Genomic DNA, 22,230 nt, shown 5'->3' with positions numbered 1-22,230 from the left:
AATATTTGAGGGTTTGTGAAGCAAATGTGCAAACATATGCAGCACCAGAGTGCATCTACTGCAGCTTGCATGCATGCTTCACACATATTCGGATTGTGAAAAAGCTCTTCAGTGTTGGTACAGGAGTAGTTCAGGTAGCACTGGAGTACACACTGCACACAATTGTGCTGGTAGGATGCTCTCATCACAGTCATGAGTGTTCACCTTACATGAACATGTTGATCTATGTGGTAATGCTTTGTGTGGCTAGCGAGCTACCTGCAAAAATGCCTTTAATAATATCGATTCCCACAGTGCGTGGAAGCTGCATAACCCCCCCCCCCCTTTTTTTTTATTTGCAAGAGGCTTTTTCTTTTGTACATCTTGAGAAAGGCAAGGGCTGCTACAAAATCAAAATAGCTGTGTCTTGACAGCACAGTTTTCATCAGATCTGTGTGTGCGTATTGTCATGTAGTAGTGACAGTGAAGAAAGCAGCAAAACTGTGAATAATGAAACTTGCATTTTATTAGGCGAGCCTGTGCCCTTAAAAGCAGGCTACACTCAAAGAACAACGGTAGCGGCGAACACAGTCAGCGATCGTTGTCAACGATTGTTGGTCAGGCGCGTCGGCTTTTATACATGAGTCATCGAAGGTTCCAGAGTAATTGCTGGTGCCTGCGTGTCTTTCAGAAAGTTCTACACAATTCACGTTGCGCATACATGCAATCAGGTTACACAAGGTTCGGTAACAATAGACGGGATAGAACCATTGATCACATTAAAGAAACTGTTAATACATCCAGGCGTGTCCTGCGTTGAGCGATAGCATTTGTTAGCAAAATGTGATCACCCGATAAACACAAACGAGTACGCATGTCAGTATATTGTGAGCGTGTTGCTCTCTTTTTCATTTTTATGCTTTCAGGACATTCCGAACGATATGGAAGCAGGTATCCCAAAACTTAGACATCTACACGAACTTTCCAAGGCTAGTAGGAGGTGAGTTTGTGCACTTACATTTTAATTAAACTCGTCAATGTTTACTCTATAACTTTGAGCTAGAATCTGAAATATTGGATTCGGCAGAAAATTACTTATTACACAAGTGCCTAAAAAAGTTGTCATATTCCTGTAGGGTAACTTTTGGGGATACCCTAACTTTCATGACGGATGTCTAGCGCCAGTCACATTGGTGTCTATGAGCGACGGCATTCTTAGCTCAGGGCCAAGCATGCTATCTTTTTGCAGAGCCAGAATTGCTGTTTTCTGCCCATGTATTCAGTGCTACAAAACTGAAAGTATCTTTGAAAGTGATTGTCTGAGAATACAGGCGAAGTTTGTCAATGCACTGCTATGTTGCTGTAAGCTTGCCATGCTGTCGCTACAGTTATATGAAAGTACAATCAATGTATGCAATGAATCTTCATCCCCTGTCAACATAACGGTAGTTGACCAATTGGCCAGTGCAGGTAGCTGCACAAGCTGGGGGTTGAGCCTATTGCGGTTGAGAATTTTGATTGTGATTGGGTTCCATTGCTAGCGATAATGGCCATGTGCCACTGGTACAGTCGGACCTCAATATATCTAACAGCGTGGTGATCGCGAAATAGTTCGATATAACCATAATTCGATATATAAAATCATGTAAAAAACGCATAATAAATTTCTGCAAATCAATCAATGAACCAAGGGTGCGATCGGGGATCGTTCGGAACGCGCGTTCAGTTGCGCCGTGCGCAATTGGCTTAGGCCGCGCCGACTTTGTCCGCCATGCGAAGTCGCTGTAGTCTAGGTCAATCACACGCGGCACAACCGAATGCGCGCTCCGAACAACGATCCCCGATCGCGCCCCAATCATGGCGCAGTAAATACTCGCTTGAATATTCACACAAAGTATTTATTTATTTCGCTGAAAGTACTGCAGCAGTGTAGCCTGCATCTTATTGGCCACTGCGTACTTAAACACGGAGTCCTCAACATAGTATAAATGGTCCACAAGCGATAGGTCGGTACCCTCTATTGCACCGCAGTAGCGGCGCAGAAGGGCCAAAGCAGCTACAGCCCCAGTTGTAGTCGGGAGCGGGGCAACATCAGCGCTTGCGGGATCAACCTCAGCAGCATCTTCGTTTGGCCGCTTCTTCTGCTGCGATCTCCACGTCCGTCAATCGAAGCATTTTGAAACATTGTCAATAACACAATATTAAGTGACGTCTGCCAAGGCGTCTATGAATGAGCTCAGTGAGCGCACGATGTCGTGTGCCTTTGTGGATGCAAACTGCCAGTTCTCGCGAGGCGCGCATAGAGGCATGGCAGGCGCAAAGTGCGCACCAAGGAGGAGTCAGTGCGGCAAATGCAATATGTCATTGACGTTGTCGAACTAGCCAAGCGACCGTGTGTGTATGTCGCTACGTTCAAATGGCGCCCTTGCCGCAATAGATGTGCGCAGCTATAGTGCGCAGCAGTCAGGAACGCCCATCATGCCACCGCTATCTTCGAGGGTGTTGCGGGAAAGCTCACTGCCTGTCAACAGAGCGCACATGGTCTGGGATTGCGGAGTTCGATATACCCATTTTTTTGTCTGGCTCCATTCGAAATAAAAAATAAAAAAATGCCTGCAATTTTCCAGGGGATATAGAAAGTGTTCGATATGCGCAATAATTGGATATATCCGTGTTCAATATATTGAGGTTTGACTGTATTACACAGCACTCATTCGTTCAGATGCACATCCTGTATGTCCTGAATTGTCATATGCCGCATTCCGGCAAATGCTGGAGCATGCAGCGTCGCATGTCGGATCACTTGCTGGATCGTATCGTAGATCGTATTGTAGATGTCCTTCACAGCGGCAAGTTCAGAGTACTATTATTATGCAATAAAAAGGAAAAACACACTTTTCAATTAGAAAAATGGGCAGTCGTGTTCATTACATGAGTGTGTTCAATATGCGAGTAAATATGGTACTACTTCCACTTTCACCATAGCATGTTGAAGGGAAAAGGCTGCACCATCATTGTTCTTTATCTTCAATAAATGAGGCAAGAGCCTTGACACGTTGAGTAAAAGTGCCAAGTGTGATGAGACGCCACCAATAGGGAGCTTTAGAAATAGCGTCCTTGCATACCCAATACCCCAACCTTTGGCTGCATTCTTTTGTACACCCAGCTACCTGTGCCCCCAACTTTTGATGTGCAGCACCTAACACTCCCTAGTCTCAACTAAATTGTGCAGGCTCACAATGTCTTCTTTCACCCGCTGCACTAGCTTAGTGGCTGTGGTGTTGTGCTGCTAAGCTTTAGGTCACAGGTTCGATCCCGGCAGTGGCTGCCGTATTTCAATGCGGGTGGAATGCAAAAATGCTTGTGTGCCACGCTTTGGGTGCATGTTAAAGAATACCAGGTGGTCAAAGTCAGTCCAGAGTCCCCAACTACGGCATGCCTGATAATAACGTCAAGGTTTTTGCATGTAAGGCCCCAGTATTCAGCCTGAATTGTCTACTTCGAAGTCAACTGGGCACCAAACAGGAAAGTACCCCATGTTGACGGCCACTTCTACTTTCAGATTCTCTTGTGCATATTCCTTTAGTGCCATTGACGACTGGCTTCTTTTCAGCTTAACTTAGTCCCCTCCTCTCACTCTATTACTCCCCCATGCAGTTCACCGTTGCTTTGTTTTAAAGACGTTAGTTCTTGAGCAGGAGCTGTCAAGACTGTGCACTCTTTTTCTTGCATGCTTCACAGTCTGTGCCTACGGTGTTGTTTCACAGAGTGTGGTGGCAAGAACTTCCACTTTGTGCACCCTTCGGCCGACCTTCCTACCGTAGTGGCACAGACAACACGGTCGGGCTTTGAGTACAGCGGGCAGAAGTGTTCGGCCGTGGAGAGGTTGTACGTGCCCAGCAGCCTGTGGCCCAAGGCAAGTTGCGGCTTGACGGCACATTCGGACTAGAACACTGCACTAATTAAAAACTGGAGAACACAGATGGGTGTGTGTGTATCGTTGCTTTACATTTTACTCTTGAACGTCGCTATTTCAAAGTGACCCACAAAAGGTATTTATAATCGAGTGGATCTTTAAATGGTTAAAGTGAAGCTTTATTTGTGGCATCTGATAGGTTTAGATGCTGTGGTTGGTGGTGGTGGTTGAACTGTGGAAAGGAGAATCTTCGGGGTGAGGAGTGGTAGAAGGTTTGTGCTGAGAGGAGGCAGGCTTGAGGAAAGCTAGTAATGTGTGCCATTTGGTAGTTACTGCTGCAGGCTATGATGACATAGAGTAAGTGGAAGGCACAGTGTGGTACTGATTGGTTGGCGCTAGTAATGTCATCACGCTTTCACAGTAGAGGGGACAGGAAAGCTATGCTTACACCGATTTTCAGTGTTCGAGAGCTGCATTATATTTACGCTTTCATGGTAGAGGGGACAGGAAAGCTTTTCTTACGTCGATTTTCATAGTGTTTGAGAGCTGCATTATATTTGTGAAATTGCGAAAGCTTAAAATTTTGCACAGTTCGGCTAATACTGGAAGGAATAATTACATGGTTAGAATATAGTTCCACGATTGTTTGTGTGTAAGTGGATTGTACCTTCGCAGCTCAAGGAGCAATTGGTGGAGGCCCAGAAGAGCCTGAAATTGGGCTCTCCGCTGGAATTTGACACCTTCATGTCGGCAGTCATCGACAGGGCAGCTTTTTCCAAGATCACTGGCTACCTCCAACATGCCAAGAACAGCCCTAACCTCAAGGTGCTAGCTGGTGGTGGTGCCGATGATAGGTTTGTAGCTGCCTTCCCTTCTTTCTTACTTTTTACTTAAAGACGCATTTTTGGGGTGCATAAGGGTATGAATTAATCTGAGCATGGTGTCCTGTAACATGAACATCAGTTGTTATGCCTAGTCCATTTTCCTTGTAACAGACTTGCACGTTTGCCTTGTATTGTATAATCTCCATGGTGGCAATGGCATTGTGTTGTTGAGTGCAAGGTAATGTGTTTAATTCTCGGCCACTGCTGCCACATTCTGATGGGGGCAGAGAATGTGGAAATGCTCGTATACCATGCTTTGGGTGCACATTAAAGAACCCCTGGAAGTTAAAAAGAATGCGGAGCTTTCCTCTGCAGTCATACCCCAGTCACACGGGCACTTTCAAAGTCCTTTGAACCAAAGATCTCTTACTTCAAGGCAGAATGCACACAGGCACAGTGAAGGAGCCCTACTGGAAGGGAGGTTTGAGTCAAAGGAGTGCGCATTCGTCCTTTGAAACCTCAAGAGAATGCTCTTGAGCCTAGAGGGCGTCCGACAGCAGAAAAAAAAAAGATCTCTAAAAATATGGAAGTTCAATTTTTACCTCTTCAGAACAAGCTTATAAGTACTGAATACTATTACTAAAGTACTAAACACTTTCGGGACACCTGCAACCTCCATCATGAACGCACCAGTACAACAGCACCGGCACATCCTGTCGTCAGCAGCAACATAGACACAACACGGGTGCCATGTGCGATTTGGTTCTTTGGTTAAAGACTGCTAGGCGTCCCAGTCTCCTTATCTTTTATCTGCACCTCTTCTGCCTTCATCACTTTTGTTTTGTAGTTCTTTATTTTACCGCATTTATGCGTACCTACTGCTACCTAGCCACGAGGAATGAAACAAAGCAGCTGAAGCAGGGCAACAACGAATAATCGACGCCAACATACGGTGTACGAAGCAGTACACGTGGTGGCCATCATTAAAATAAATACATCTGTATTTAGTGAAGTAGCACTTTTACTGTGCGTGCATTTTGTTTTGATATTTCTATGTATTAGGAAAAATATATATTGCTGAAAAAAATAGGACAAACTTATTATAAGACGCATTTGGGCCATATTTTTTTATTACTTTTGAGGCGACGGCAGCGCTAAAGATATGTTGCGTTTTCTGTTAAAAGCTTCAACAGAGACCGCCTGGAGACCATGTAGCACCAACACATATCCCTTGAACTAATGTGCCTTTGAAAGCTCAATGCTCCTTAACTTCAAAGGACCTTTGGCATGCTCGTGTGACTTAGGTATCACTTATAACCTGCAATGTAGTTTCAGTGTGCTCTAACTCTATGATAAGTTATTTTTTCTGCAAATATAATAGATTAAGTATAGGTGATTCGGTGCAAGGTTGGTTAATTGAAGATTCTTGATGAGATCTTGAATGGCTCACATTGAGACCTGTTGCATCTTTGCATTTTTGAAGCTATTGTTAGCTAGAAAACGAGACCAAGGCAGATAGGTGAACCGGGAATAACTATGGTTGGCTGCTGTGCTGGAGGGGGGGAGGAGTGGTAGGTGAACTACCACATTTATTCAAATGTAAGCTGATATTTTTTCTCAGAATCCTTAGCCTCGAAGTGACCCCACACTTTAGATGTGAGGCTGATAGGTTCAGTTACTGTTTGCTTATGGAGGCAGCAGTGCCACTTTTTCTGTGATCCAGATTTGGAACAGTGGAACAGCAGCACAATCTATACCAACTAATTTGGCAGATGAATCAGGACCGTATTTTTGCACATGTGCAAAAACTGCAGAGTGGAGTGCAGTGTCCTTGAGGTATGGCTTCATGGCAGTGCTCATTTCATCTTACAGTGTGGCTTTACAGCATTGCGGCACGCACTGCTGTAAAGCCACACCTCAAATGAAATTTTCGCCCATCCAGTCTCATTATCTCCTAGTGAATTCCACTCTCTCCCCACCTCCGTGTGTTAAAGCTCCCTTTTCTCCTATTTCCTGTTTGCTATTTTGCATTTAATATTAGTAGTTCAGTATCTTTGGCAGTCCCCACCGATTCTGACTAATCCATCGGGTATTTTATAACACGTTATCTTAGTATGCATACTTAAGTTGTTTTTCTTGGCTTATAATCAAATAAATATCGTAATAGAAAGCAGAAAAATATGACGGAAGTAAAGCGCTCACGCATTCCAGGGGAAGGACGTAGCATTGTGAAATACTCAAGTATATCATGTGGGCAACTGGAGCAGCATAAATATAACCTTCTGCATGCAGTTCCTTTTGGCACATTTGCCTAGAACTTTGTTCTGATAGTGGATGGCTGTTGCCCACTCTGTCAAGCAAGTTGCTTATCACCCTTGCCTCAGTGGCAGATACAGAGGAGACGTGTGAAGGTCTCATCACAGTTTCATGTGTCGCATGTGGGACTTCCTAGCATTCCAATGAGGAAACCATGAGTTAGTAAATGCAATGCCAAGCCATAAGAACAGCATGGCATGATTCGGTCATGTTGTGGTAACCTAGGCAGTAGACTTATTTGTAGACCAGGGCAAAATATGCGGTCGTGAGCAAAAGTCGAGACCACGGCATCAGCGAAAAATTTCTTCTTAGCCCAGACATGCAACCTGGTATTGTCTCAGTGGAATACACTGTTTGAACAGGCACAAGTAGGCTGTAGCACCAGGATGCGGCAATTTTTTTTTATTCAAATCTGTCGTGCTTAAACTTTTGCTCACGAATATTCGTAGATGTTTATTTCTAATCGGTGAAATATGTAGGGATCAGTCGAACACACCTCTAAATATAGTTTTGAGGGGGGGGGGAATGCCGTTATTTATGACAGTTAGTCACCTTCCCCACTTGAGGACTGCACAATATATTGTTGGGATAGTTGGTGGATGTTGACTGGTTCAGTCACCATGATGTTACATAGGGATGGCAGTGGTCTTCTTGTCTTCTTTCTGATGTCCCTGTGTAACTGTATGCTCGTAGAACCAGCGGAGTGCTACACCTACACATGTTTGTGTAGGAGTAGGCTGTAGGGGTAGCCTGTAAAGGTTGTGATGTTCAAAGATCTTTCGCATATCAAAGGCCTGAGAACTGCCTGTATGTCGAATTGATATTCTTACACTGAGATTCTTCCTTTCAGGCTTCTAATAAAAAGAATGAGGCAGCGGCAAGTAGCAAACAACCCCAGTGATTATCTAAATAACTGCCCTATTTATCACCTACTTTTGTTTATACTGTAAGTGTGCTCACATCAAATTTCAAATTTCGAAGCGAATTCAAATAAAGAAAAGCAAGTGTAAATGGAATTAAATATTCTTTTAATATACGGTGCTATTGTTGTTGCAAAGATGAATTTTTTTTTCACGGACCAGAGGTACGAAATAAAGCATCCACAACATATAACAAAAAGGAAAGTTATGCTTTGTAGTGAAAAAAATTTTCTGGTACAGTGCCTTTGCTTGACAGTATCACAACTGCAGTTATTTAATGTTCTTATGAAAGAGTGATAGCTGCTCGACATGCATGGAGAGTGGCAGCTTCCTCCTGCATGTCACAGTTCCTTCATACACCAAAAACGAGCTGCTCGCTGAACATACTGGTGTCTGGTATCGCCAGATATCTCTTCGGAAGCTGAGCCAACAGTTGGCACTATACTTTGACTACCACTCACGTGGATCTTACTTTTGCCAAAAATTTCATTGTGCACATATCTTTCAACCTGTGCTTGTGGCAGCTAAAATTGCAGCTGGTTGATGAGGTTATCAAAGTCTTTCCACAGTGCTGACTTGGAAGGAGCCTCTTCAGAAGCTCTCATTGTTTAGGACATATCAGAATTCCTTGGTGTTGAAATTTTTCTTGCTTCTTCTAAGCCAGGTCTTTAATCCAGTTTGCCATTGACGCAACCTGGCAATACTCAACTACTTTTAAACGAGGGTCGAAAAACATTGCCGAGCTTGCTACTTGGTCAAATTTGTTGTTTGGACACACTGTTCTTAGGCACTTAGCCAGATTAGTAGCAAACACAAAGCAGGGTGTCTACCAACCGGGAAAACCGGCAAAACCGGGAATTCTCAGGGATTTTGAGTAGTCTGGAAAAAGTAAGGGAAAACTCAGGGAATTTGGGCCTCTATCAGGGAAAATTAGCGGCAATTTTATTGAAAGGGTCGAAAGTCGCGGTAATGCTGGCTCGAGCAACAGACAGGAATCGTAATGAATCGCCTTTGACGCCCTGTCGTCGGCTGGAGGAGTTGCCAGTGTGCAGTCAACGACCGACTTTCCGGATTCCCGATAATTTGGACGGCTTCGCGGCACCGCCATGTACCCCATAGAGTCAACGTATCAGAACGTGTGAAATTTCGGACGCAAGAACTCATCGCCGTCCGATTTTCGGGACGTTTTGCCGTGACCGCAGGTCCGAAACGGCAATAATCAAAGCACCACCGCTGCCGTTTTGATTACTTCGCCACCTCGAACCGGCACTCTCGCACGCAGATCCGCTGGCAGCCGTTGCCACCACTGCGGCCACGCTAGGCCTAGCTGGTTCGACGTTCGCTATGAAGCTTCTTGCCGTTGGGTGCCGAGTTTTTTATTGAAAGAATTAGCTGCTGTCAGCAATGGCACGGACTCCGCCTTTGTGGTCCTCGCGATTGGCTTAGAAACTTAGAAAACACGGTGCATTGCATAATGCCAGTTCCCGAAAGTCAGCTTCGCCTCTGTACAGATATGTTACATGGTGAAGCATACGCAAAAGTATTGCAGTGAAGCATAACAAGCGTGGGAAGGGGCTATTGCCACGGAAAACAGTATGTATTCCTGCACGTGTGTAATTGTACACACGTGCACCCGGTATTTCCTGTCACAGTACGAGCGCCGATATTCCTAATACGTGTACCGACAGGCCTTCAGAGCGTTTTCGAACGTGCCGGAGGCGGTTTGAGCCCCTAAGGGCAGTAAATGACACGCATTTATTTTTTTCCCAACTGGCCGATTTTTCGAACGTTTTCGCGACCCCTTGGGAGTTTTAAAATCGGCCGTGGACTGTGCAACTGACCACGATGCTTCAAATGGTCCTTGGGGCGAACGAGTGGCAGAAGGAGGACAAGAACAGAAATGATGTACGCATTGAGGAATAAACGGGAAAGGAAGCTTACTGCCGCCGTTTTGAAGGAGCTTGAGCTCAAAAAACAAGGTTTTGGCTGATGCCGAGATGCAGACGCCTCATCCAAACCAAAATAAACTCTTTAAAGCAGTGAAACGCAGCACTCGGGCATCGTGCGCGGGCTGAGAGTATGTCAGGACAGTTGAGGCTGACTTACGAGCGGTTGAGAGAGAATCTCAATTGTAACAGAGTTCGGGCCTCATACCACTGAGTTTGCTATCAGTAGAGAGAAATAGCTCATATTCGAATACATTTGCTTCTATGTGCATCTCCTTTTTATTCGTACTTGCGAATGTCCGACTTCATTTGCAATTTTTTTCGAAGACACTTTATTTGCTGTGCATTTTACTAACCCATGCCTTCTATTCTCTTTTTGAATAACATAAACACTACTCCTTAGTACTCAAATTTGATTAAGTCGCTTTTTATTTTTTTCGTGTGCTTACTCGAGAGTGACAGCATCAGGCGATATGGTTTCAGCCCGTCTTGACATAAAACATAGTTCTGCATCACTCAGGGAAAACCTGGAAAACTCAGGGAATTTGGAAATGTCAACTTGGTAGACACCCTGCAAAGGTTTCCACCTTGTGTTTATGTTGTCCAGGTGCATGAAGAGGCGGCACAGTCTGGTTACTTAAGCTGATAGGGTCGGGTAGGCATAAGCACCAGCTTAATACCTGTGACCCAGTGACAGTGCCCCTTCTTAGTCTTGATATGCTTCTCTGCACGCCAAATATGCTTCACCGCGGTGCAGTATGTGTGCTTTGCTTCATAACACGGCTGTACTGCAGTGAAGCTGACTTCAAGAACTGACTGCAGCATTTTTTGAGGCTTGGAATAGCATCTTTCGAATCGAATACTGCCTGATTCGAATAGAATGTTCGAAGTTTCAGATATTTGCACACCACTAGTTTACTTTTGTCAAAGGAAGCGAAAAATTTATTTTTTCATTACTGTGTATACTATAATAATAAAATATCGCTATACAGTTGAAACTGTGCAATTAAATGGCCTGTATAATGAAGGTTTAATTATGTTCCAGCCAAATTTCTATATTCTGTATGTATTGTGAATGGCTCTACAACGAAGGACGTTAGGTGTCCCTGCTGACTGATTTGTTGCTCTACAATGAACAGCATGTCAAACAGCATACGAGGCAGTGTTAAGACTTGACGATTGTGCTGAGGTCGTGCAGCAAGTGTTATAGCCCTGTTGCGCTGCTGCAGCAATCGCTCAACTCGCATGCTGCTTTTTGTACCATACCAGCAGCCGTAATGTTGGATGAATATGTTGCAGTTGATGATGATGTGGCGATGTAAGCATAACTGGTTACGAGCAACGTCATCAAAGCCATGTAGGGAAATGTCAACGGAGGCACCATTGAAGAGGTGGTAGACGGACCAAAAGTTCCAACAGCAAGGAATTTGATAGTATCATTCGATGGTCTCCAGCTGTGCCTTTCTTCACGCCTGTTTTGTGTTGCAAAGCATGTCGTGAACCTCTGTACGATAAGGTCATCTGCAGTGACATGTGCGAACAAGCAAAGCGTGCACGAAAAAAGTTCAACTTATTTTACCAAGCTCCCCCTTGAAATCATGTTAGATAAGGGTTTTCTCTTGTTGAACATGCTTAATCTGCTCAAGTGGTGCGTAATCTTAATAAAGTATCCTGTATAACAAAGAATATGGAAGCTCCAGTGTCTGACTGTATTTACTATAATATAATGTTAAAACCTTGCTGCAAAGCTGTTCAACACAATACCTCTGCAGGAGCTATGGCACCCTGCAGCTGTGAATGAGTTCAAGGGTTCATGTTCCAGCTCCTGCAGCCACAATTTAATGGAAGTGTAATGCGACTGTGCCCTAGCACTGAGATTCCAATTTGCGCTAAATTAAAATTTTTATCTTTAATGCATATGTGGCCTCAGGATGTATGGGTACCATCAGTTGATCTGTGCGATTCATACATGGTTAATCAACTCTGCCTCCCACCCTGTGTTCCTCGATTTTTTGGTGCAAAAGTGTGCCATTGCACTGTAGTCGTGGATGATCGATTGATATATTAATGGGGTTTAACATCCCAAGGCAACACTGAAGCTATGAGGAACATTGTAGTGAAGGGCTCCAGAATAATCCTGGCCATTTGGGGTTGTTTAATGTGTGCCTAATTCTAAACACACTAGCACTTTTGCATTTTGTCGCTATCAAAATAGAGTTGGGGCAGCTGGAAATCGAACCCACAACCTTGTACTCAGCAGCAGAATGTCATAGACATTGAGGCACCGTGGCACGTGTGATCAATAATGCCAACAATAATTTGTAGTGGGGCTTGATGGAGAAAAAATGTTCTTTTCATGGACAGAAAAATTTTTGTGTTTTTCAACTCCTTTTGGCTTGTTTTTTTAGCAGAAAAAGAAGCATTTATTCATCATTGATTATTGACTGGAGTTGATAATATTGATTGAAACAATGATTATTCATCAACCCTTCGCTGTGTCTCTTGAGCCCAATAAAGGTCAGCCGTTACTGTGACGTCACAATAGTTGATATGTACTCTAGATGTCACAAACACACTGTTTGCCTGTGCCATGTTCAATGTATCTCTCACAAGAACTTGTTAAAAACTTGTTGTAATGTGGAATTTGCAAAGCACTGTTCAGAGATCATTCTTCCTCAAAAGGTTTTCAAAAGGGTTTAGCACCAGTGTACTTATAAAATTAGGCTCAAGAGCTTAAATTTAGTGTAGGGTCAACCACGGGGCCAAAACAAAGGATTTATTACGTCATGTAGGGTATTTGCGATGGCATCGCAGGTGGTTTTAAGGAAATGAGTAAGCAGAACTGGCTGGTGCTGTGCGCTGCATGTGACGTGTACTTCACATTTCTCCTGCTTTTTTACAGCCAAGGCTTCTTTGTGCAACCGACCATTCTGGAGACCTCCAACCCCGAGGACAGGATCATGAAGGAGGAGATCTTTGGGCCAGTCTACACGGCCTACGTCTACCCAGACAATGAGGTCGACAAGTGTCTCGCCCTGGCACGGGACACTGCGCCCTTTGGCCTCACAGCATCTGTCTTTGCCAGGGACGAGTGAGTGACGCTTGTTTGTTTTACAGTGATGGGCGTTGTGGGCTCACTCCCCTAGTCATTGCGATGTATGTCGGTGCCACCAGGTGTTCTGCTGCCACCGCCAATCACTGGAGCCCCAGAGTGCATTTGCAGAACTCGATAGGATTCACCTGAACTTGAAGAGAGAAAGAGTGAAATTTGGTCAAGAAGAAACAGGCCAACCTAGACGAAGTGAGGATAAAAGTGGACCTATTCAGGCCGGTACTTGCAAACAAATATGCAGCCTTAGAACAATGAGATGTAGATGACATGGAGGTAATGAATGAAACCGTAACTTGGCTGACTTCAGAATCAGCACTTGAAGTGGGTTGTAATGCACCTAGGCAACCAGTAGGTAAGCCTTCCCAAGCAACGAAGGACCTAATGAAGAAACGACAAAGAATGAAACCGTCCAACTCGAAAGATCAGATAGAATTCGCGGAATTGTCAAAACTGATCAACAATGATAAAAGAAAGGATAATCGAAATCATAATGTAAGAAAGGCTGAGGAAGCAGTAATAAATGGACGCAGCATAATATCAGTGAGAAGAAAACTTGGAAGAGGACAAGCCAAGATGTATGCACTGAAAGATAAGCAGGGCAATATCATCAGCGATTTCGAAGATATAGTAAAAGCAGTGGAATAATTCTATACTGACCTGTACAATACCCATAGCAGCCAGGACACCTCCTTTGAAAGTAGCAATGAACAGGTTTACAAAGGCTCCTTCTATAACTTGAGATGAAGTTAGAAGAGCCTTAGAAGACTTAAAGGGACACTAAAGGTTACCAGAAACTCATGTTAAAGTGGTAGAGCAATGTTCTAGAACGTCTAAGGCGTCAATATAATCGCGAACAGAGCTTTAGTAACCGAGAAATTGAGGTAAATGCATGACACGACTTGAGACCCCCCAGCGACATTCCGGTACTAGCCCGATGACGAAAGCACTCCTCATAATTTGTGTTACTAATACTCAACTACTCGTATTAAAAATATCATTTCATTCGATTATAAGACGGAAAAAAATGCTACTTGTCTACGTCTATTCGATTCTAAAAGAAAATAACATTTTGACGTTACCCTTCAGTAATATGGGTGGTCGAAAGGTTTTGTTTTCGCTCGACTCTGCGCTGGGCACGCTTTGGAGTTTCAGTAGTTTCGTTATCGCGTCGTGCTGTGAGGGTTCTGCTGGCTCGCGAAACTTTCATTTGGGAGAAGCAGCGAGAATGCCACGTCCATGTGATGTCGTGGGAAGCCCTCGTTGCTTTCCCGCTCCGGAGAGCCGGTGTCGAGGCCGCCGTCGTAGTACGCAACGACGCCGGCAGTGCGAGCCCTCAGCAGCAGGTCGCGCTCGTCAGTGCTCAAATCGCTGGAGTTGAGCCCACCATCACGAGCCATTCTGTCGTTGTCAGGGTCCGTTGCGACGAGCGTCGAAATTTGCGTCATAGAATGAAGTACCAGCTTATGGTCGCGCGTTTCTCCCGCTAGCCACCATACTCCCGCTTTCGCTCTCCTGTCGGCTCTGTCTTGGCTCTGTTTCTGCCCGTGCGTTTGCATTTTGCGCAGAAAAGCCGTAGCGCCGTCTGCGGACGCCGTTCTACTCACCGATGGCGCAACGTCACTAAGAGACCATGATGTCAGTACTCCTCGATCGGAGGGCGGGCGATTTGAACTGCGCTAGAGGTACGCGGACGCTTCAGAACGCATTTTCTCTTAAAATAAGTCTCTCCTTGGCACGAAACAAGCGTTTCGAGGTTTCTGGAATGGTATTTCAACAGTCCACATTGACTTAATAGTAACCTTTAGTGTCCCTTTAAAACGAGGAAAAGCGGCAGGTGAAGATGGAATAACACTCTATTTGATCAAAGATGGAGGAGACATCATGCTTGAAAAGCTTGCGGCCCTTTATACTAAATGTCTGACAACTTCAAGGGTCCCAGAGAGCTGGAAGAATGCCAACATTATACTAATTCACAGAAAGGGAGATGTTAAAGAATGGAAAAATTATAGGCCCACTAGCTTACTTCCAGTATTGTATAAAATATTCACGAGGATAATTTCCGATAGAATAAGGGCAACACTTCAGTCAACCAAGGAAACAGGCTGGCTTCAGGAATAGATACTGTACAATGAACCACATCCATCTAATCAATCAGGTAATCGAGAAATCTGGCGAGTACAATCAACCATCAACCTCTCTACATAGCTGTCATAGATTACAAGAAGGCATTTGATTCAGTAGAGATACCAGCAGTCGCAGAGGCACCATGTAATCAAGGAGTAGAGGAAGCTTATGTAAATATTTGGAAAATTCTACAAAAATTCTGCAGCTACCCTAATTCTCCATAAGAAAAGTAGGAAGATGCATATAAAGAAAGGGGTCAGACAAGGAGACAATCTCTCCAATGCTATTCACTGCGTGCTTGGAAGAAGTATTCAAGCTATTAAATTGGGACAGCTTAGGGGTAAGGATCAATGGCAAATATCTAGGCAACCTTCGGTTTGCAGATGACATTGTCCTATTCAGCAACACTGGGGACGAGTTACAACAAATGATTGAGGACCTTAACAGAGAGAGTGCAAGAGTGGGATTGAAGATTAATATGCAAAAAACAAAGATAATGATCAATAGCCTGGCAAGGGAAGAAGAGTTCAGGATTGCCATTCAGCCTCTGGAGTGTGCGAAGGGAAATGTTTACCTAGGACAATTACTCACCGGGGACCCTAATCATGAGAAGGAAATTTACAGAAGAATAAAATTGGGTTGGAGCGCATACGGCAGACATACTCAGATCCTTACTGTAAGCTTACCATTGTCACTAAAAAGAAAGGTGTACAGTCAATGCATTCTACCGGTGCTAACATACTAGGCAGAAACTTGGAGACTGACAAAGAAGCTTGAAAACAAGTTAAGGACCGCACAAAGAGTGATGGAAAGAAGAATGATAGGCATAACATTAAGAGACAGGAAGAGAGCTAAGAGTTCTATAACCGGTGGACCGTTAGGGTTACAGAATGGGTGCCAAGAGAAGGGAAATGTAGTCGAGGACGGCAAAAGACTAGGTGGAGTGATGAAATTGAGAAATACACAGGTGCAAGTTGGAATCGGTTAGCGCAGCAAAGGGGTAATTCGAGATCGGAGGGAGAGGCCTTCGCCTGCAGTGGACTTAAATTAGGTTGATGATGACGACGATGATGATGATAAAGTAAATATTCATGAAGAGCCAACCGGGTTTCTATCCAAGAATCGTTTAGCATGCTTTGGGAGGTGGTTGTTAGGGGCAGTATGTTGCACTATGCGTTACATGTGGCGCTGCCCTTACCAGCGTGCCTTACCTGTACGTGGAAGTGCACTAGTACTTTGAGTGCATTTCTTTAGGGACCATTTCGGAACTGCACGCAGTGTATCAATGACAGTGTCTCAAAATGCGAGCTAGTTGGTGCTCATTAGCAAGCTGTCATGAGAAAAGGATGCGAGAACGCTTCTGTTACGACTGCGCCATGCAGTGCCGCATGGTACCGCCGATACCACCACACCGCGGTAAGGTATCCCTGTGCAATTTTTACTGTTGTTAGACTGCACTATATCGGATCAGCCCACAAAAACGGTTAGACAGTCACTAGGACATACAGTTATGTATAGTTGACTCTCTTTAAACAGAACGTCAAGGGACCAGGGAAAGTGGTTCCATTTATCAGGAGTTTCATTTACTGAGAGACAAAGCTGAATACAATTGCATGAATACAAAACCAACGAACCATGAGGATGGTGTTCCGCTTAAGCTATTTCCATTTATCGAGATTCCACTGTAGTTCCAAAAGAATGGTAAATGCAATAAAATTCTCAGCACCCAATGAGTAATCAAACTCTGGCGCTACAGACTGGCAGTTGAAGATTCTACCGCTCGGCCATTCCACTGATGCTGCAGCAAACAATCCTGCACCCAAACAACACTGTGTCTAGCCTCTTGAGCACTTATTAAAATGATTAGCTGATGCCATGCCCTGCAGCTTATTCGTAAGTTGGTGCTAAGGTGAAAGAATATAAACGAAGCCTGTGGCAAAAAGTAAAGGAGTAGCTAGGCAAGATAAAAAAGAAGTACAGTCTCTCTGCTTCTCCACCACCGAGAAGCACTACCCACAGAAACAAAGCCGACTCAGACTGGAGGCATCATAGGCTAAAGTTTTCTTCCTCGTGAAAAGAGGGAGCAGTAGTAATAAACTTTATTTATCAAACGAGCAGGCGACGCCCTTACCCTAGATGGGCAACGCCTTCACTCCAGGACGCTATGGGCACTGGCCGTCCGCCGAGCCCTGTCCACCGTGCTCGCCTGGTCCTCAGAATCCGCCTCTTTCATGTTCCTGTGCTGCCCTCTGACGCACGCCGCTGGAAACGTTTTGGAAGGGTGTCGGAGATTTCGCCTGTTGATTTGTGTACCTGCGCCCATGTTGAGTGTGCGTCGGTTGTGTGGTTCGTAAACCGCAATTAATTATTATTGGTTTCTCCGGGGCAGCATGTCGTTCACCCATCGAGTATAGTAGGTGAACATGCCCAAGTGCGCTGTTGTGGTAACAGCGCTGCTGATAAAGGCACGCTGAGTTCCGTCTGCCGACACGGCTGCCTTTATTTCGTTGTAGCTGATGTCTGCGATTGCACATCGCTTTTTGTATTCCTTTTACCCATTCAATTAACATTTCGCATATTCAAGAAACCTTCGAGCGCAGCCTTACACGTGGATTTGCTAAAGCGGTGAATTTGTTTACATCTACAGCTTCATATCGCTGTTAGCTTCGGTTATTGTAGAAACGGCACATCGCTGATGTGAAATAATCTCAAAACGTAGCAAAACATACAGACCAGTCAGTATGAGCGGCCGAGTCCCTTAAACAACTGCAACTTTGATCAATACACATATATATTACGGGCTGTTACTACTGATTCTCGGTTTTGTTTAACTTCACCATACTTACAGTTTGCGCGTGCTATGAAGTATTATTAGAGACAACTGTGCTCGGCATAAGTCCCCCCCCCCCCACACTTATATGCCGTGCAGTTCTCTCGTGAAAAGGCGGATGCCATCGCTGACACCGTTGGCAACCGAGCGAGTTTATGCTGCTGTATCGAATGCGCTGTCTCTTCTTTCCTGTTTGCTGCAGAGGTAAACAATGCTTCTTTGGAATTAATAAATGTCAGCATAACAACACACACAGACCCACCATTTACGGGAATCGGTGACCAAAGTACAAGATGTTGGCACAGCGCTGTGTCGCCGCTTGCCGCTTACTGTGTATGTGCCGTGCGAAATGAAGAGTAGATATCAAATCACTATAGGGCCGCAACCTAACTATAAGAGCGGTTTCTTTACGAAAGGAACTGCTTATTTTAAGTCCAGCTCCATCGGTAGCGCGTGCACGAATTCGACGGGGTCAGGCCTAACCCAAACTTCGCTAAACAGGATCAACATTGACTCAAACTTCACGCGCACGGCTTGAAAGGACTGAAGCTCGTGCATTTCAACTTCGAAGACATGTCGACGAATTTTGAGCGCGAATAATTATATGTACAAGTGAATGAGCTGCAGCTATCGCGTTGCCGGTTCGACGGCTGACCACGCAGGGTTCAATCAAGCGCTATCACTGTCGGCACGCTGATTTCGTCGGTGCTTTTGACACGAAAGCCCGTCGCGCTATATGACAACTCGCACCCATCGGTTGCGTCGTTGTCGGCCTATTACGATGAAATGGTCTCAGTGACACAGTGCTGAATAGTCGGCCAATCGTCGACGTCAGCGTCTTGTCGGTCTCGTATCGACCCAATGCTACCACGCCTTAAAAAAGTACATGAAGTCAGGCACGCGCTGCCACCACCTGCAACAGTGGGTTGACGCTGCAAGAAGACTGCGTCAGCAACGTGTTTTTGAAGTGTCGCCCAAGTGTAAAGCAGTGGTTTATCGATAAATTTGACAGCCGTCAATGCAAGGCGGCAACTACGTGGTCCATGGTGCAGTTCGGACCAAGCCCTGGCCCTTTTCTGTTTCAAAGTGGAGTTGCAGTCTTACGCACGTTTTCGGCACCGCACCGACGTCGAGCTACCAGTAGCGTTTCAACGAGGTACATGGCACGAGCGTTTGCAACAGCGCGCCTCCAAGCGCTTTTTTTTTTTCTGGGGTACTTTCCCCCCAATATCTGGCCGCACGGCCGCGCGCGCGCGTCCCTTCCAAAACGTTTTGCGACTAATCCGCTAGGGCAGGGCGCATGCGCCGTCGCGCCATGAAAGAGGCGGATCGGGGCTGGCCAGTTGTGCCTCCTATGATGAAAAGAGAAAACAAATTTTCTTTCAGATGACTTGCACATTTTTTCTTGCACAGACTTTCTTTACACATTTGTTTCTTCTGCGAGAAATCGGCTCCATCTGTGTGACAGAAAGAGTGGTCACAGTGTTACAAGTATGGCGCATGCATTCCATAGCAGGTACCTGTCCCTGCCACAAGATTCAGAATTCTTGCTCTTGGCATAACAGAAGTCATTTTTGCCACTACTGAGCACCCTGCCCCTTCGCACGGTCAAGTTACGAGGCATTATTGATAGGGTTGTGCGAATACCAAATACATGGTAGATTTAAAATCGAATTGTAAATCGGGCCCAAGAAGAAAGGCCGAATATCGTATCGAATATCGGAACATTTCAAACGAACCTTTGTGGTTACAAATCTTGTGCAAAAGAACACGATGCTGCACATGCGCAAGCGTTCTGCAACAAGAATGTTGTTTTGCTATCAGTAGCTTAGGCACCCAGGAATCAACTAGTATTGTCTACTCTTGTTAATTAAAGGAAATCTCAAATTAGTATGCGAGCACTGATAACTCAGTTTGTATACGAAAGTCTGGAAAATATCTTTTTATCGATAGAATGTCTGATGAATAGAATTACGTGCTTTTTTCTCTCTGAAAGTGAAGAAATAGAGAAGTTATGGCGTCCTGAATGGCCAGTGAGGTTATCAGTTTAATAGTGGGCCATACTGTGTTTAATGGCAATCTTTTACTGCTTAGAAAATTTTGCTTTTCAGTTTTATTTCAGAAAACGGAAGGGTATTTCTATCTTTGAAGCAAGTGGTTCTCCCCTCCCCCCCTCTTTCTCACTGAAATTTTTGTATTAGTATGGGACCTGCCGGGCCTTCCTCCCTTCTCCCTGACCCTGGTTAAGTGAATGTGCCCCCAGAAAAAATTTCTGACTATGCTACTGCTTTCGGTGGCTAAGTGTCCGGATCTTCGCACATGCTTTTATGCTTTCCATACACTCTGCTTTTGTTGTTCCCCTGTCCGTGTCATGTTAATCAATTTGATCAGTCCCGTCAACCTAACCAAACCTTTTACCAAAACAGATTGTACACTGTGGGAATGCTTGGCGGGTTAAGGCAAATTACCGTGACTGGATCTATATGCAAAAAATCAAATAGTAGGTATCGATTCATGAGTCAAATTATTCGAACATTCACTGTTCGATTCAAAATCGAATATTAGAGTATTTGCATACCCCTAGTTATTAAACTCAGGTGGCCAAACTAACTAGCACAAGGCCTTCCACTGTGGCGCGTCTCGTAGCCAGATTGCGGCTTTAGGAGCTAAAAACCCTGTAACCTCATTTTTTTGTTGTATGCTGGTCAGCCATAATGTTTCAAAGCTACAACTGTCTACCAAACTACCCTCGAATGTGAGGAACAGGAATGGCCTTGCATTCTTGCTGTCGTCATGTTGTCAGCTGAAGCTCTGCATAGCACGATTTCGGCATTCCAGTCAACAATTACACATTCTAATCTCTTTTTGTTGCCACGGTACATTGAATGGATGCTCATATGTTTACTTGCTGTTCTCGTTTGCATTATGCCACTGCGTTTAGTAAAAAATGCGTAGCAACTAGCCTAATCTGCAGCTCTTATGGTTCGTTGTCCACTTTATGTCGGTGTTCTTGTAGTGCTTCTTCATTTAATTTGCGTGTTGAGTGTTGCTGTGTGCTTTGTTCGACTGCATGCAGAAATTTCCTGAAGTCAGCTTGCGAGTACCTGAAGATGACCGGTGGAAACTTTTACGTCAATGACAAGTCGACCGGGGCTGTTGTTGGGCAGCAGCCATTTGGTGGAGCACGCATCTCAGGTAGGTTTCTGTGGTGTTCACTAGGCCAAAAAGAGCCTTTATCTGAATATATCAAGAACATATGCTTAATTCCATCAAATTTCTTTCTAAGTCTGGTTTCTCAAATATCAAAATATACACTGGAATCCCAGTTCTTGGAGTTGTGTAATTTCCATTCGTGGATGATGCAGACTCAGAGATGTGCTGCAGTTAGATTGAAGAAGCCTTTCTTCTCAGCACAATTGCATCTGACACTAAAAGCCGCACTAGGCCAGTAAATGAGGCCACACATGATCATACGTGACATTGTTTACTAAGGAGCTTTTCTATTGGTCCTTAGCATCTAGTTAAAACACCAGTGAAGCCTTAGCACTGTGGCCAACTAGCAGGTCCATTTGCCCAAATGGCTCTTTCACTATTTTTCAGGTCATTGGTATTGTACAAGTTGTTGAAATTGTGGCTTGTTGGAAAGCCAAGGGTGATTCATGCACTCGGGACCATGTGCGTCCACGTAGATGCAACTGCAAATTAAACGCGTTCGGGTTTCTTGGAAAGAAAGCTTCGCAGTAGACGAAAGAGTCTCTCTGGTTCTGGGACTGAACCCGAGACCACTGCCTGATCAAGCCAATAGCACTACCAACCAAGCTAACCAGTAGGTTAGCAGTTTTGAAATCACTTCTGAGGTTGTCTTATACCCATGCCGCATGGGCACAGGAAATGGCATTAACCTCCTAATGCCTTGAGATTTAATGTAATTTGTGTGGTGCCACATGGGTAAATCAAATGGCGTTCACCTTAATGCCATTCATCAGCGAAGGCGTTCGCCAGAACTCATTCAACTGAGAAATGCATAAGCTCGACACCATAGCTTGCTCAGTGTGATTTACTTAAAAGTATTTGAAATGACATCCTGCTTAGGCGTAAACAAATTTTTCAGGTGTTTAAGCCATACAGCAACCCGCCGTGGTTGCTCAGTGGCTATGGTGTTAGGCTGCTGAGCACGAGGTCGCGGGATCGAATCCCGGCCACGGCGGCCGCATTTCGATGGGGGCGAAATGCGAAAACACCCGTGTGCTTAGATTTAGGTGC

General features: G+C 44.7%; 1 protein-coding gene across 1 annotated transcript in view; it reads left to right on the top strand.

Moving 5' to 3' along the window:
- The window catches only part of P5CDh1 (delta-1-Pyrroline-5-carboxylate dehydrogenase 1), a 63,419-nt gene that overhangs the window by 35,041 nt on the left and 6,148 nt on the right, over positions 1 to 22,230 (top strand). Inside the window, exons 9-13 of the mRNA XM_075686399.1 lie at positions 906 to 979; positions 3,747 to 3,895; positions 4,571 to 4,749; positions 12,804 to 12,992; positions 21,044 to 21,162. Of these exons, the coding sequence (XP_075542514.1) occupies positions 906 to 979; positions 3,747 to 3,895; positions 4,571 to 4,749; positions 12,804 to 12,992; positions 21,044 to 21,162 (710 nt within the window). The remainder of the gene's footprint in view (positions 1 to 905; positions 980 to 3,746; positions 3,896 to 4,570; positions 4,750 to 12,803; positions 12,993 to 21,043; positions 21,163 to 22,230) is intronic.

Source organism: Dermacentor variabilis, chromosome 3 (genome assembly GCF_050947875.1).
Source record: "Dermacentor variabilis isolate Ectoservices chromosome 3, ASM5094787v1, whole genome shotgun sequence".
Taxonomy (NCBI): Eukaryota; Metazoa; Arthropoda; class Arachnida; order Ixodida; family Ixodidae; genus Dermacentor; species Dermacentor variabilis.
The sequence above is the reverse complement of the archived record's forward strand: the minus strand, read 5'-3'. Positions and strand labels throughout refer to the sequence as shown.